The sequence below is a fragment of the Brachyistius frenatus genome, unplaced genomic scaffold (assembly GCF_029030835.1).
Source record: "Brachyistius frenatus isolate BFR_SWC_R1_liver_20210118 unplaced genomic scaffold, ASM2903083v1 Contig_88, whole genome shotgun sequence".
NCBI classification, from domain to species: Eukaryota; Metazoa; Chordata; class Actinopteri; family Embiotocidae; genus Brachyistius; species Brachyistius frenatus.
Window position 1 is genome coordinate 1,011,177 of NW_027210687.1, and position 15,666 is coordinate 1,026,842.

At 42.0% G+C, this 15,666-nt stretch overlaps 1 protein-coding gene across 2 annotated transcripts in view; it reads left to right on the plus strand.

Annotated features, from left to right (window-relative positions):
• Positions 1-15,666, plus strand: part of grin2aa (glutamate receptor, ionotropic, N-methyl D-aspartate 2A, a) — a 163,800-nt gene that overhangs the window by 117,145 nt on the left and 30,989 nt on the right. For both annotated transcript variants that reach the window (XM_069710002.1, XM_069710000.1), the window contains 2 exons: positions 662-776; positions 11,980-12,182. In XM_069710002.1, the coding sequence (XP_069566103.1) occupies positions 662-776; positions 11,980-12,182 (318 nt within the window). The remainder of the gene's footprint in view (positions 1-661; positions 777-11,979; positions 12,183-15,666) is intronic.

Here is a 15,666-nt window from a genome sequence, read left to right on the forward strand (position 1 = left end):
CCAAGAATATCTTCCCACTGCCCTCCATCTTAGCTAATGTGACCTGCCATATGGGTCACTCATTACAGTGTGTCTGCATATGTGTGTCGTGTTAGTATGGACAGACTATGGCTTCAGGTACTATCACTTCTCACTTTCTTTTCTTTTTTTCTCCTCCTGTGATTTGATTTCGTCATTTGTTTTGCAGCTGAAGAGCAACAGGCAACAAACCGCTTCTCTTTTTAATATACACACATCCCGCGCTGCCATGCCAGTGCTGTAATTCTGTGTTAACACTTTATTTTTAATAGAATTTGAAGGGATTTTTTTTTTTTACCATTACGCTTTGACTGTTTAATTTCTTTATTTCTGCAATGCAATCACAGTCCAATCCATGTGAATCAAATGTGACTTCACAGCTTTCATTACAAAAGAGCCCATGTTAATATTTTAGCATAGTAATATTAGTAGATTGTAAATTGACTTTTTCACATGCTAATGTAATTTAAATTCTTTTTCCCTCTGTTTCCCATCACCGCCATTCATTTCTTTCCTGCTCCACATTCACTGATTTTTCCATAATCCCCATCCCCACTCCCTCTTCCTCTTCCTCCTCCTCATCTCTGACTTCCTATCACCTTCTACCTCCCTGCTCTTCATCCTCTGCTCTTCTCGCTCTCAGGTACATGATGAATGTGACATGGGATGGCAGAGACTTGTCATTCACTGAGGACGGCTACCAGGAAAACCCAAAGCTGGTGGTCATAGTTCTCAACAAGGAAAGAGAGTGGGAGAAGGTAGGATCTGTGTCTGTGTATATCTGGGTTTGTGGAGATATATATATATATATATATATATATATATATATATACATTTCTAGGTACATATCTGAAATTAAAGCTTTCAGTTTTTCTCTACCAAGTCTCACAGAGGTCACTTTGAAAGAAAATTTTGAGAAATAAAATAAAAGTAAATTCAACTTTCTTTTTTTTTTTTTTATTCTCAGAAAATTACATAGAGTTTGGTTGGTGACTTGCCAAACATTTCTTTAAAGAATTTGAATACCGTATGTCTCAACCTCTGTCCTGTTTGTTGCTTTTTTATGATCATTGCTGTTATTATCAGTGGTGGAAGAAGTATTCAGATTATTTACTTTCGTAAACTACAAGTATATAAAAATCCTGCGTTTAAAACTTTACTCAAGTAAAAATATGTTAGTATTCTCAGCAAAATGTTCTGAACGAATCTAAAGTAAAAGTTCTCATTGTGCAGCAAATGCTCCTTGTCAATGTTTTACTATTTAATAAGATGTTTTTGGATTCAAATTATTGCTGCCTTAATACGTATGTATGTTGAATGCTACTGTAGTTGTTTGTGGTTGTCCTGATTTTAAATAATTTACATACTGTTAATTTAATCTACAGTTATGGATCATATTCAATAGGATCATCATACTTTTTATATCATTTCTCTTCTGTTAGAACCATGTATCACTGAAAAGTCAACACCCTCAGAAAAACAATGGATTTTCTAGCAAATTCAAATAGAGTTTAAAATAGTTTATTTAGCTTAGAAAGTATGAGAATGTTCAGTCAGTTTATGATACAAATTCAAAATCACCAAATTTGGACATACATGGTTTTCCATGGACAGGGGAAGGGCATGAATAACTGTAATCTTAAAAGTAACTAAAGCTGTCATACAAATGGATGTAGAGTATAATGTACAATATTTGCCTCTGAGATGTAGTGTAGAGGTGTACATTTCAATCAAATGGAAATATTTGGGTAAAGTACTAGTACTTAAATACAGTATTTCAGTAAATGTACTTAGTTACATTCTACCACTGATTATTATAAATTATTGTAAGTTATTCTGCAGTTTCTTTATCATATCTGTCAATTTACGCAGCAGTAACACCAAATCTGTGATAACTTCATATTTGCTGATAATATCGACCAACCACAAGGATCACCAGTGGTATAGACTGAATTTAAAATAAAGGCAGAAGACATCAAAGCACTGCCCTCCATCTTTAACTGACAAGTCATCATTTAGAAACACCAGCATTAAGCGCTAAACACACTATTGAAAAGGCTTCTACTGTCTCATCATACAGCACTTAGTTGATCAATGAACTCATTTACCAACAAGCTCATGGATTCCTTTAACTGGTTCATGTGAGGAAATCTTTTATAAAGGATGGCCGCCATAAATGGCTGCAAATTCCTGCCATTTTAATGGACTTTAAATGGCAGCCATGTATCTTTATACCTACATCTGGCTGCTTCATACTTGTTTAAACAGCTCATATTTAATGCTCCAATAGCTCATACTTCAGAGTGGGTGAGACTGAAAGGACAAGTGTGAGAGAGCGATGGGGAAAGAGAGAGGTGTGGCGAAAGGAAGGATTTGGATAGAGTAGAAAGGGAGGATCGATTATTTTATCTTCAGTGTCTTTTCTTTCCATTTGTTTGATTTTGTCATTCTCTCTTAGCATCCTGTTCGTTTTGTTATTTCTTCTTCCAACTGCTTATCTTTCCTCACACCCCTCTTCCCTTCCTCTTTACTTCTCCTCTCTACCTCCACTCTTTCCTCTGTTTTTTCCTCCTTGCCCTCCTTCGTCTTTTTACTTCTTCCCTTCTTCTCCTCCAGGCCAGAATAGCTATGCAGTTTGGTGTTGTGGCCTCTGATAGCACCTCAAACCACAGTTAATCAAAACCTGAGACCTCTCTCATTGGGGTGGCAAGGGGTCACCGCTCTTGTGTGTGTGTGTGTGTGTGTGTGTGTGTGTGTGTGTGTGTGTGTGTGTGTGTGTGTGTGTGTGTGTGTGTGTGTGTGTGTGTGTGTGTTTATCCTTCAATGGCGGTTATTGACAGAAATCCTGGAGACTTCTGGAGACCATTCCGGTTGTTATTCAGGTCACATCCATGTGTGTATGCGTTACAGTATGCGGTTTAGTTTGCCGCAATCTGCGCAGTCTCCACCCAATCTTTGAGTCAAGCTTTTTCATATTTCATACTGACACACACACACACACACACACACACGCACACACACACACACACACACACACACACACACACACACACACACACACACACACACACACACACACACACACACACACACACACGCACACACACACACACACACACACACACACACACACACACACACACACACACACACACACACACACACACACACACACACACACACACACACACACACACACACACACACACAAAATAGCCTTTGTTGATGTGCTGAGGAGAGGTATAGTGTGTTGTTGTAAACAGAGAGCCTGTGAAATTGATCAGTACCACTTCACTGTGCTGCAGAGAGAGAGAGAGAGAGAGAGAGAGAGAGAGAGAGAGAGAGACTGGAAGCAAGAGAGACAGAGACACAAAGTGAAAACATAATTGGGAGCTCTCTCTCTCTCTCTCTCTCTCTCTCTCTCTCTCTCTCTCTCTCTCTCTCTCTAGTGCTGCTGTCCCACCCATGCACCAGAAATCAGTGGCGCACAGAGAGAGAGAGACTTCCATGATGATCAAGAGATAAAAATTCAGTAACTGCACTAAAATATGGATATGCACTAAAAATATAAAATACGTCCCCTTGGGGCACATGAGGTAGAGACAGGGAGAGGAGAGCAATATGGAGCGATACGGAGACGAGCAAGCGATGGAGACAGATGGGCCGAGATAGCGAGAGCAAAATGAGCCCGAAAAAAGGAGACACAAAGAGAAAGTGGTAAAAAAAAAAAAAAAAAAAAAAAAAAAAAAAAAAGAGGCAAATGGAGGAAGAGAGAGGCGGAACTGAGCCACCAGCATGTGTTTTTAACTCACTACAGGTGTTTAGCACTCAGGTTTTCAAAGCTTCCACACCTGCTCCTCTCTGCAGCACCCACATGCTGTTGGTTAGACGGCATCAGATTAGAGAAGAGCTACTTTTAGAATCGCTATACACTTTGAGTTTGGACGTGTATGGGGCATTCTTTTTGAGAATTATGGAATAATTTCTGAATAACCATTTAATTCAAAAGAAGCACAGTTTACAGGAAGTCCACAGATTTTGACTCAGATTTATTGCCAGATTTTTGCTTGATGTCGTGCTGCATAATAATGAAGCAAATAAAAAAAAAACACGTGAGAACAATATAACTTACACAAGAGTTTTTTTTTACAAATGAAATTTCGAAATAAAGTACAAAAATATGTGCTGTGCAAATGTATAAAGTATAAACATCAATGTGTTATATGCACATGTAATAATACAAAAATGACTCATAATTGCACTAATGTAATGCGCTGTGTCAGATGTGATGAATTCACGTGGTCCTGGAAGGAAGGCAGGTTGCAGCCAATCATCCTCTCAGCAGAGCGAGTGAAGCGCTGCAGTCTGTACGTGTCCTTGGCAGTGGCAGCAGCGTACCAGATGGTGATGGAGGAGGTGAGGATGGACTCAACGACGGCAGTGTAGAAGGGAACCGTCATTGCCTTTGGCAGGTTGGACTTCTTCAGCTGCTGCAGGAAGTTCATCTTCTGTGGTGCCTTCTGTGTGAGGGAGCTGATGTTCTGCTCCCTTATGAGGTCCTGGATGATGATGGTGACCAGGGAGTCACGCAGGGTGATGGGGATGGATGGATTCTGGATTCTTTCTGAAGTCTACAACCATCCTCACTGTCGTTCCAGACGGTCAATCTTCCACCCGTCTCATCCCCACCAGAGAAGAGCTCAATAAAGATGGTGTCGTCTGCAAACTTTAGGAGCTTTGACTGACTGGAGATGCAGCTGTGTGTGTACAGGGAGAAGTGTGAAGGGGAAAGCAGACAGCCTTGAGGGGAACTGATGCAGATGGTTTGGGAATCAGAGTCAGGTGCTGCTTCCAGGAAGTAGATGATCCGTCTGCAGGTGGAGTCAGGAATGTGCAGCTGGAAGAGCTTGTTCTGCAACAGACCTGGGAAGATCATGTTTAAAGTGGAGCTGAAGTCCACAAACAGGATCCTGGTTTAAGTAAGATACCAGGTGCTGGAGAAGGAACTGCAGATCTGTTGGCTCCGTAGACCAGCTGAAGGGGGTCCCGGAGTGGATCTGTGATGAGACCAGAGAAGTCGAGCTGACGGGTCGCTAGTCTTTAAGTTCTGTGGGCCGTGTTCTTCTGGGATGATTTGAATCAGGCCGGCACGTGGCGTGTGTCCAGCGAGGTGTCAGAGATGTCTGTGAACACCGGAGACAGCTGATCTGCACAGCGCTGCAGGGCGGAGTGGGTTCTGTCTCTTAAACAGCCTGTTACCATTCCTCTCCAGGACAGGTGCTGGCTGGTTGAGCAGCGGCCCCCGGCCCCATGCTGAGGTCGGGGGGCTGCAAATGTTGTGCGAGTATATTTGACTAAATCGTGAGGCTGAAACCTTTGTGATGTTGTGGGGGATTTATGGTAAATTAGGCTTTTATCAGGGTAAAATGTGTTGTTGCAACTGAACAGATATAATATCACAAAAGAATAACAATCAAACAGAAGCAGCCCTGACAGGGGAGGCAAATGTATACACCAGACATTAATGAATGAAAACAAAGATGGTGTATGCTGAGCTCTTTTAGTGTTTCACTAAACACTAATGTGCTGTAATGATGCTGCATCCAGGGTAAACAATACATTAATTCAATGGATCTCAAGGACAGTTTTTCATCGAGCAGCTAATAGGAAGAGAGAATGTTTGCACTTGCTCTGTAGCTCGATAACTATCTTACAAGACACACAACAAATAAAAAAAAGTTATTTATTGGATATGTATTTTTTAAAGAATTTGCCCAAAAGTTGCCATCCATCAGTTCAGTTCTTGTCGGATTGTAAGATACATTTTACAGTTTCTTTTTTGTACATGATGCTGATTATGTAGCATTATCTAAATATTGTTGTTACAAATTACTAATGTAAATGATGTTAACTGTTTGGATTGATTAGGTAGGTAGGTAGGTAGGTAGGTATATACTTTATTAATCCCCGAGGGGACATTTTTTTCGCCACAGCAGCATACATACAGAAGCAATAATAGAAACAATAGAATACAATAATAGAATAGAATAATATAATAGAAAAGCAATAAAATTAAATAGCAGTAAAAAATATAAATATAAAATATAAAATGCACAGTATATACAGTATATATACAGTACATTATATATCTATATATATTATATACAACAAACCAATAAACACAGTCAACATATATATATATATACATACAGTACAGTATATATCTATATATATAATATACAATCAACCAAGAAACACAGTCAACAGTGTTATTGTACTGTGATGGATTTTGCCAGAGGTGAGTTATTGTAAAGTCTTATGGCAGTGGGCAGGAATGATCTCCTGTATCTGTCCTTGTGACAGCAGAGCTGGAGGAACCTTTTAGAGAAAGTGCTCTTCTGTCCCTGCAGCAGGTGGTGGAGAGGGTGGACAGGATTATCCAAGATGGACAATAGTTTGTTCAGCGTCCTCCTCTCCACCACCTTTTCCAGACTATCTAGTTTGTAGCCGATGATGGAGCCGGCCTTCTTAACCAGTTTGTTAAGTCTGTTGGTGTCACCGGCTCCAATGCTGCTCCCCCAGCAGACCCCAGCGAAGTACAAAGCACTGGCCACAACAGACTGGTAGAACATCTCCAGCATCATGCTGCACACATTGAAGGATCGAAGTTTCCTCAGAAAAAAGAGTCGACTCATCACCTTCTTGTAGACAGCGTTGATGTTGGTCTTCCATTTCAGTCTGTTGTCGATGGACACACCCAGGTACTTGTACTCCTCAACCATGTCCACCTCCTCTCCCAGAACTCTCAGCGGTATTACAGAACAGAAAAGCTCTTTGCTACACTTCGGTTCTTTTTAGAAGGACTTAATGTCTTAATTGTTTTTCAGGAGAATTTTTGCTGACAAAAAGCAGTCTGATAAAATGACATGTCTGAGTAATGATCACAAATGATCCAATACCTCAAATTTAAATAATAAGTAGGTTGATGCTAGTTATATCCACTGATTTTTAAAAAACATTTTTTTTATTGATTCTGCAATGTTTAAATCATCAGAAATGGCCAGAAAGGGCTTCAAACCGCGTTCACTAATTACAATGCAGGCACTACAGACACTGCAAGGGATCAGTCAACAATGCTTCAAGCCAATCAGATTGTCAGGTCAGGTTTCAGCGCCCTCTATAGGACCAACATGTCCAGATACTTAAACGACAGAATAGGACACTTTCCAAAACAACACATTTGACCATTAAACAGGCATACTGGACCTTCATTGTCATGGTAACAGTAATAAACACATTGTTAATATTATGAAATGGCTGCAGTTTGGTCGGGTTCAGGCACCAAAACGTACTGGTTAGTTTTAGAAAAGATCATGGTTTAAATTACAATATGTACATTCATTACATCAGTTACGAATTGCTTATAATGTAGGTTAAATATGTTAAAATAGTTCAAATAGGTCAGCATTTACTTTTGTTTTCCCACTGGTGTTACCACACCCAAATTCACTGTGTGAATATACGAACCTTGGTACACTCCAAAGGGAATCGTTTGCAATCGTTGCATCCTGCTGGGACGTAGACCTCGGGTTCGTTTTGAAACTATTGGAGCAGCTTTAGCTAATCTGTATGTGCTGAAACCACCACCACTAAGAATGCAGAGGTTAAGTGTCATCGCACTTAACCAGCGACACTGGTCACTGATTGGTCAGCCCTTCAGAGTGACTGAGCATTACATTACATTACATTTCATTGAGCTGACGCTTTTATCCAAAGCGACTTATAATAAGTGCATTTCAACCATGAGGGTACAAAACCCAGAACAACAGGAATCAAGGAAATACAATTTCTTCAAGAAAGCCAAACTACAAAGTGCTATCAGTAAGTGCCATTTTAAGTGCTACTAAAGTTCTACTGTTCAAGGTAAAGTCTGAAGAGGTGTGTTTTTAGTTTGCGGCGGAAGATGTACAGAGTTTCCGCTGTCCTGATGTCGGTGGGGAGCTCATTCCACCATTTAGGAACCAGGACAGCAAACATTAATGAAAACAGGGCGTCCAGACTATAATCACAGCGAAGACTGAAGCTGAAGCAATCATCTGGCAGGGCCACACAAAACCCGACCCCCTCCCTTCGTGGACTTTGTCGATCTTTATCCTGCGTCACTTCGTCCTTTGCTCTCATTGTAATAACTGCATCCACTACAGGTCGCAATAAATATAGAGTCCTTCCACAGACGACCTATACAGCTATAACATTTATCGGGGAGGGCGGTCTGATGTCCCCCGCTACCTTACATTTATACACTTACGGTACATGCACATTGTTTTTACCTCTTATGTTGATCAAAATATATATTATATTATATATTATGTTTTGTAAAAACATGTCTCCATCGCTCATGAAAATCCAAGGCACGTTAACTGCATTGTGAGTTACAGTAGAACTTCACCAACTGCATGAGAAAAGTTTACTTACCGATCAGAACCAGGATGTTATGTTTTATTCCTGCTGAGTAGATGGGAGTGTGTAAATTGCTTCAAGAACTGCTGCGGTGTTAGCAGCCAGTTCACAAGATAATTATTACCGACAGCATGGGATTTGTGCTTGGAGAATCGCAATATGGAGAGCAGACACACACAAAAAGCCCATGTGCATACAACCACACTTCGACGGCAAACACACGTGCATCTTTGATTCAGGAATCATATTCTCTGAATTTTAATAAAAAAGCCTCACCTTAAACAAATATGTCTAAATCAATGGAGGCAGTTTTCTCTCACTCCGTCATCCTCTTTCTCTCTCTGGCCTCATTTTTTCACACACAAACATTGGCATGCACGTGACCCCGACACATGTAAGCAGACACAACACACACACACAACACACACACACACACACACACACGCACGCACGCACGCACGCACGCACGCACGCACGCACACACACACACACACACACACACACACACACACACACACACACACACACACACACACACACACACACACTTAGAGCAAGTGTAGGCTGCAGGAGAGGGAAAGCAGAATCCATTTTCTCGACATAATTTTGTCTGACAGGACTGACAGATACTGTTTTATGACTGAATGGGTTTCTCCACGCTATTAGGAACTCATTCTCCCATAATGCAACTTACCACAACGATAACTCTAAGAAGGTGCTTGGTGTAAGAGCCCTGACCCTTGTTTTTCTCTATTCTTTGATCATTCTCTCTCACTTCAACCGAGGCATGTTCTGGCTGATTATAGCCCTGCAGTGTGTGTGTGTGTGTGTGTGTGTGTGTGTAGGTCAAACACAGAATGACAGAAAAAGTGAAAAAGAGAGGCGTACACAGTACAAAGATCAAGACCTTTAAAAAAATACAGAAAGATGGAAGAGGAAAATAGAAAGAACGATGAAGGAGGGCATATTTGAGATGATAAGAGACAAAACAAAACAAGGGATTTGCAGGAAAGATGCAGAGAAACAGCTCTCCGGGGTCAGAGTGTCATCTCATCACTAAGTGGCTCTAAATCTGTTGCCGGCTGATGATGTGCTAGGACTGCCACCGCGGCTTGTTACAATGCAGTAATCCCACAGGCCCTACCATCGTAACCTCCCACCAGCCTCGCTGTCATACCACACACACACACACACACACGCACACGCACACGCACACGTGCACATGCTTTCTATGGTTTGCTTTATGCGTGTAATATCTGGTATTACATCCGGGCCGCTCAACCAGTCGATAGAGAGAATCCTCCCTCCTCTCCGGGCATTAATTTATAACCGCTCTTTCTTTAATTAGAGAGAGAAGGAGAGACGGGGAGGAAGAGGAGAGCAGCAGGACAGGAAATTGGAGGAGTTGCTGAAGTCAGCTTCTTCGTTCCCTCCTCCTCCTCCTCCTTCCCTTCCTCCTCTTGTCTCGTTTTGTCAACCGTCTTCTGAGTGGAACATTTATCTCTTCTGAGTTTATTGAATCATCTAACCAACTCAAGGCCACTTCTCAAAAGCTTCTATTCATGAGTGAATGGGTAAAAAAGGCAACAACAAAAAAGAAGGAAAACGCACACATACAGGAAACTGAGGTTTTAGTTTCTTACAGATACCACAAACGCTTTGTTTCTGAGACACAAGTCTTATCTGAATAACGACGCAAGGATCCCCCATCATTTTGACATTTCTAATCCCATTTCCTCCCATCCCCACTCCTTCTATAGACACACACACACACACACACACACACACACACACACACACACACACACACACACACACACACACACACACACACACACACACACACACACACACACACACACACACACACGTGCGCAGATACATGCACTCACTCGCTTGTGAAATGCAAAACAGCTTGGCTAAGACAGATAGACAAATGCGGCCGATCCCTAGAGAGTGAAGGTGACACACAAGAAAGTGCACACATGCCACCTCAGCGCATCGTCCTGCTTCCCCCCTGCTCGACACAAATGCCTGCACACACAGACATACACAGGCGCGCAGTTCGAGGCATGTAGCCGACAGCAGAGTGAGCTGTTGACAGTGTTGCCGACTAAGAGCAGGGAAGAGACTCTAATCCCTGTCAGAGGATAGAAAACCACTCAAAGCAAAACAATTAAAATGCTAATTTCACTTCCTCCTCTGTGCCCGCTTGTTAATGACTTAGCCAACCATGCAAGCTCGGCAACAACATGTGTGTGAGGGTGTGCGTTGGTGTGGGTAACAACCACCGTCTCGTGACGCCCGGGTCAAAGAGGTGACAGATTAGCATTGCTGTTTGCTTTAGAAAAAAAAAAAAAAAGAAAAAAAAAAGATTTTACTCGTATGTATAAAACAAGTAAAATAAATTGAACTTAAAAATGTTCCATTTGTTGCTGATTGATAAACCCATTGTTGAATTTTCACATTTATGTCCATGAATATATGTGCAGTTGATTGTGTGTTTATGTGTGCTGCAATATCAGCCCCTCCCCTCCACAGTGCAGCTCTATGTGAAGGTAGCGGACAAGAAGAAGAAGAGGATGAAGAAGAAAGGAAAGAAAGACTTCTGAAATGGAGGGAAAGAGCGGCAGCAAGCTTTTGCCATTTTCTGCCTCCTGTATTATTAATAATTAAAAGTCAAGCAAAAGCCCCGGTGCCTGTTGCTGTTTCTCCCCCCTTCTCTCTGCCTCTCCTGTCTGACACAAACATGCATTAACACTTTATGCGCGCGCACACACTCACACACACACACACACACACACACATGCTCACATACATACATTTAAAGACAGATGTGGGGGGGGGGGGGCTTAAAGAGCATCCATAGGGGACTCTGTGACATCACAGCTCGGAAAAACTTTCTGAATTATTAACAACATCGTAGCGCTATCATACTGTCACAATCCCCCTCTCTTTCTCATACTGTATGGTTGCATTCATAGCAATATCTCTGTGTGCATTTAGTCACGCATCCCTGTACGCCATGCTTTTAATCTCTTATTCTGTACCTACAGTCATACCAGCATTTATTATGAGCAACATACAGTATAAGATGGTTGTGTGTTTCTGCTAAATAATAGTACAGATCGAATAATATTTCAAACACACGCACACACACAAAAAACTTCTTCATTTCTAATCCCATCCAAGTCGTATGTGCCTTGTGTTATTAGGAAGCAGAATACAGCAATTAGGAAATTGGAATTGGAAATTTGTCTTGCCATGTTATGATCACTGAATGGGAAATATCATTTTTACACCTTCAACAGATGAGCTCACTGGTAAATGTGAAGTCATGGGTCTAAACTTAAGAACAGCCAGCCTATTAAGGCATCCATGACTCCCAAGCTGCTCACTAATAGTAAAACACTTCAAGGAATCTATCTCCCGTACTATTTAAGTGTACCCAGCACCTTATCCATCATCTCACCCTTTGTATTCTCCCCTCCGTCCCGCCAGATGGGGAAACTGGACAACCGCAGCCTGACACTGAAATACCCAGTGTGGCCGCGTTTCAACTCCTTCGGTGACGCCGAGCTCGACGACAACCACCTGTCCATCGTCACTTTGGAGGAGAAGCCTTTTGTCATCGTGGAGGACGTGGAGAGACTCACCGGTACCTGCATGAGGAACTCGGTGCCCTGTAGGAAGCATATCAAAGAGTAAGTCGGATGTCTATCTATTTCCTGCAGTAGCTAGTTAGATAGCTACAACAGTGCTGTTACTGTCACTGCAAAATATCTGATGTTTCTGCTTGTAATCGTGCAAACGTGTAACTCAGGGCCTGATGTTGATCAAGTGACAAAAACTTGGAATACTTATCCATGAAGGTTATAGCTTCTTTCTGCTTTATGCACATCATGATGCTGCACAGCATTTGCATGCCACAGGAGCAGTCACTAAACCTTCCGATCAGCCCTCATATGAAAAAGGGGAGTAAACGTTCCATAAAATCAACTTTCCTTTTCTATCTGTGATAATCAGTAGGTGATAAAAATGTCATCATCTATTTTCTGTGTCCTTTCCCTCATGAGCATGGAAAGAGGTGCAGCGTGTGATCTGTCCAACAGCTTCTCTCCTCCCCCGTGAAAATGGAGACACTGCTGAACTCAGCAATTTACTTCTTTCCTTACCAATTTTCTCTCTAACGCCCATATACCTCCAGCCTTTTGCTATATTATATTCCTGAAGTACACACACACACATGCAGTGTGTGTGTGTGTGTGTGTGTGTGTGTGTGTGTGTGTGTGTGTGTGTGTGTGTGTGTGTGTGTGTGTGTGTGTGTGTGTGTGTCTGAGGGGCTTGAGTGCTGCTGAATCAAAGCATGTAATTGGTTTTGTAGATAATTTAATCATATTTCTTTCCAATGTAACACACATTCATGGACACACTCAGAGTAAGATTGGCATGTCTTACTGTCACTCTTTGTCTGCATACATGTATATAACTACCACACACACACACACACACACACACACACACACACACACACACACACACACACACACACACACACACACACACACACACACACACACACACACACACACACGGAGCTGATTAAGCAGTAACAGCATCTCAGGGCTGACAACGATTTTCATCCAGACTCAGTGTGAAGTAGGGCGGAGGATAAAGCATCTCCAAGGAGGAGCACAAACACACATTCACAAGCTCATATACATTCTCCGTTGCCACATGTCCACTCACTCACAGGCCAATGCGTTCGGCTGCGTTTCCTCCCTCCCACAGCGCGATTCCCACTCAAGCATCCGTGGCGTCCATTTGGAGAAGGAGGGATAGATGGAGGGAGTGAAAGAGGCAGAGAGGGAGAAGTGGTGGAAGGGTTGGATCGGGGTTGGAGGAGTATCCATGCATGCAGAACCAGAAACTCACTCATCCAGGCTCGGGCCCGAGAACAAGCCACACTCACACGAAGCGCACACAAACGCACACAGACCCACACTGCCCTCTCTGGAGACCCCTCGGGCCCTGTAGTGTTTCTATATCAAGTTGGCCTGGCAACTTCACAAACAGCCCGCCGTAATATCACATGCTCTCGCTGCCTGAACTGTACGACGGCCTGTCTAAAGGGGTACGCTGTGTTCATGAATGCAGCTAAAGTTCTGGCCTATATGATTGCTCTGACTGCCCCCCACCCCCCACCCCCTGCCCCACGCCAGCTGAACCTGACACAAACTTGACTTAGTCGTCCTTGTTTCTGTTATTGCCGTCCGCCCTCTGACCAGCATTTTTATTTTGTAGGTACATTACAGGAACATTTTTATTATCTTTTCAACATCACAAAAATATATATACAGTGTATTATGTTTTATATAAGCAGACAGACAGACAGACAGACAGACAGACAGACAGACAGTACAGTGGTGTGAACTTGTTTAATGCAACTAAACTACTGATGTTTCCTTTATTCTGTGGAGAGAAGTTGTGATTTGGACTAATGCATGTTGTTCCAGTTAAAGCTCACACTTACTGCCCTCTTGTCCATCCCTGTTTTCTCTGTGTTCTGTTGTGCTACATTAAAATACATGAGCTAGATAAACAGAAATGTAGAATTGTATTGTACAAAACTATAAATATTGTTCCAAAAGCTCGTATTTAAGGTGAGAAAAAGGAGACCACTCCCACATTGCTTCTCTGCGAATGAATTAGTCTGACGTTGTTGTCACATGGTGTGTTTCCAGATGCTTTTAGATGCAATTTACCTTCTTTATTTTTAGAATTAGTTCAGCCACTGCTGTCGATAATCTCTTGTTGTATCTGTAGAAAATCACCCGGGCTTATCGCTCCAAGTTTCATGAAAAGTCATTCACAACTACTGACATATCCGCGCCTGGCTTTTTCAAATAGATCTTTTTATTCTTGTCCAAAACTATCAGACCAAAAAAGGTGAATTCCTTTCCAGTTCAGAGACAGAAAAGAATAATTCCACTTGGGGAGACATTTGGTTGACAGATCGATGGCGACTCGGGAGGACACAGGAGTTTGCACTTGGGGTAAAAACTGGGTTTTTTTCCGGCACCACAGAGTGACTCTGAAGTGACAGAGTTTCATCTCTGAAGGTAACTGCAGAGTCACAGCCGGATGCGTGCGCTTTCATTTTATTTTTTTCCACTTTCTGTCAAGTTTGTGTCCAGGTTGTTGTTAAACTAAAGGACGAGGTTATCGTCTTCTAATTAGCACACATCTAAAAGTTAAATGAGAGTCCCAGGTGGCTGAAAGTTGACGTGTGCTTTTGTGTGTGTGTGTGTGTGTGTGTGTGTGTGTGTGTGTGTGTGTGTGTGTGTGTGTGTGTGTGTGTGTGTGTGTGTGTGTGTGTGTGTGTGTGTGTGTGTGTGTGTGTGTGTGTGTGTGTGAACACTCTCCTGCTATAAAATTCATACACACAGATGGTACAAGGCTTGCAGATGCAGTGACGTCAAAAGCTCCTTCTCCAGAAAGACAAAAGGAGAGAAGGAGACTATTTTTCAGGTCTTCAGTCACTCTTGAATAAAACGACCTGAACTTTAAGGTGAAAAAGTTGGATGGAAAGAGAAGCAAACAGTGTTGTCTTCGTTTTTAACTCATACGAGGTTTGGAAAGGGGGATATAAAAGTGGATTTACGTGTTCAGTCCTTTATCATGCAAACAGCTGGTACTGAGCCTATTAGGTGTTCTTTACTCTTTCCTTCATTTTCTGTCACACACTACATCAGAGCAGCCCAATTTGGGGCCCGCGGGCCAAGTATGTCCCAAACCTTCTTTGTTTTTGTCCACCACGGCATTTAACAAGCTTGTGCTTATTCTCCTTATTCGTAAGTGCTATAAATCCTAACCAGAATGACTAGAACTGTACATTTAGTGCAGCTAAAAAGTACATAATATATAGTTTACTGCGATGTACAGCATGGTGCTGTTAAGCTTCCCGATCAAATGACATTGGTCTACGTCTTATCTACAAAGAATGATGGTATTGTCTCTGTCTCCTGTTGATGCTCATCTGCTGTTAGTGTGTTCCACGTCATTGACTTCCAGTCAAGAGGAGAGATCAAAGCTGTACCACAATGACACGAGAAAATTTACCAAAATTTCACCGAAATGTTATTTTAAATTTAGAATCTTGGTTTTGTGTAAAATATACTGCACTTT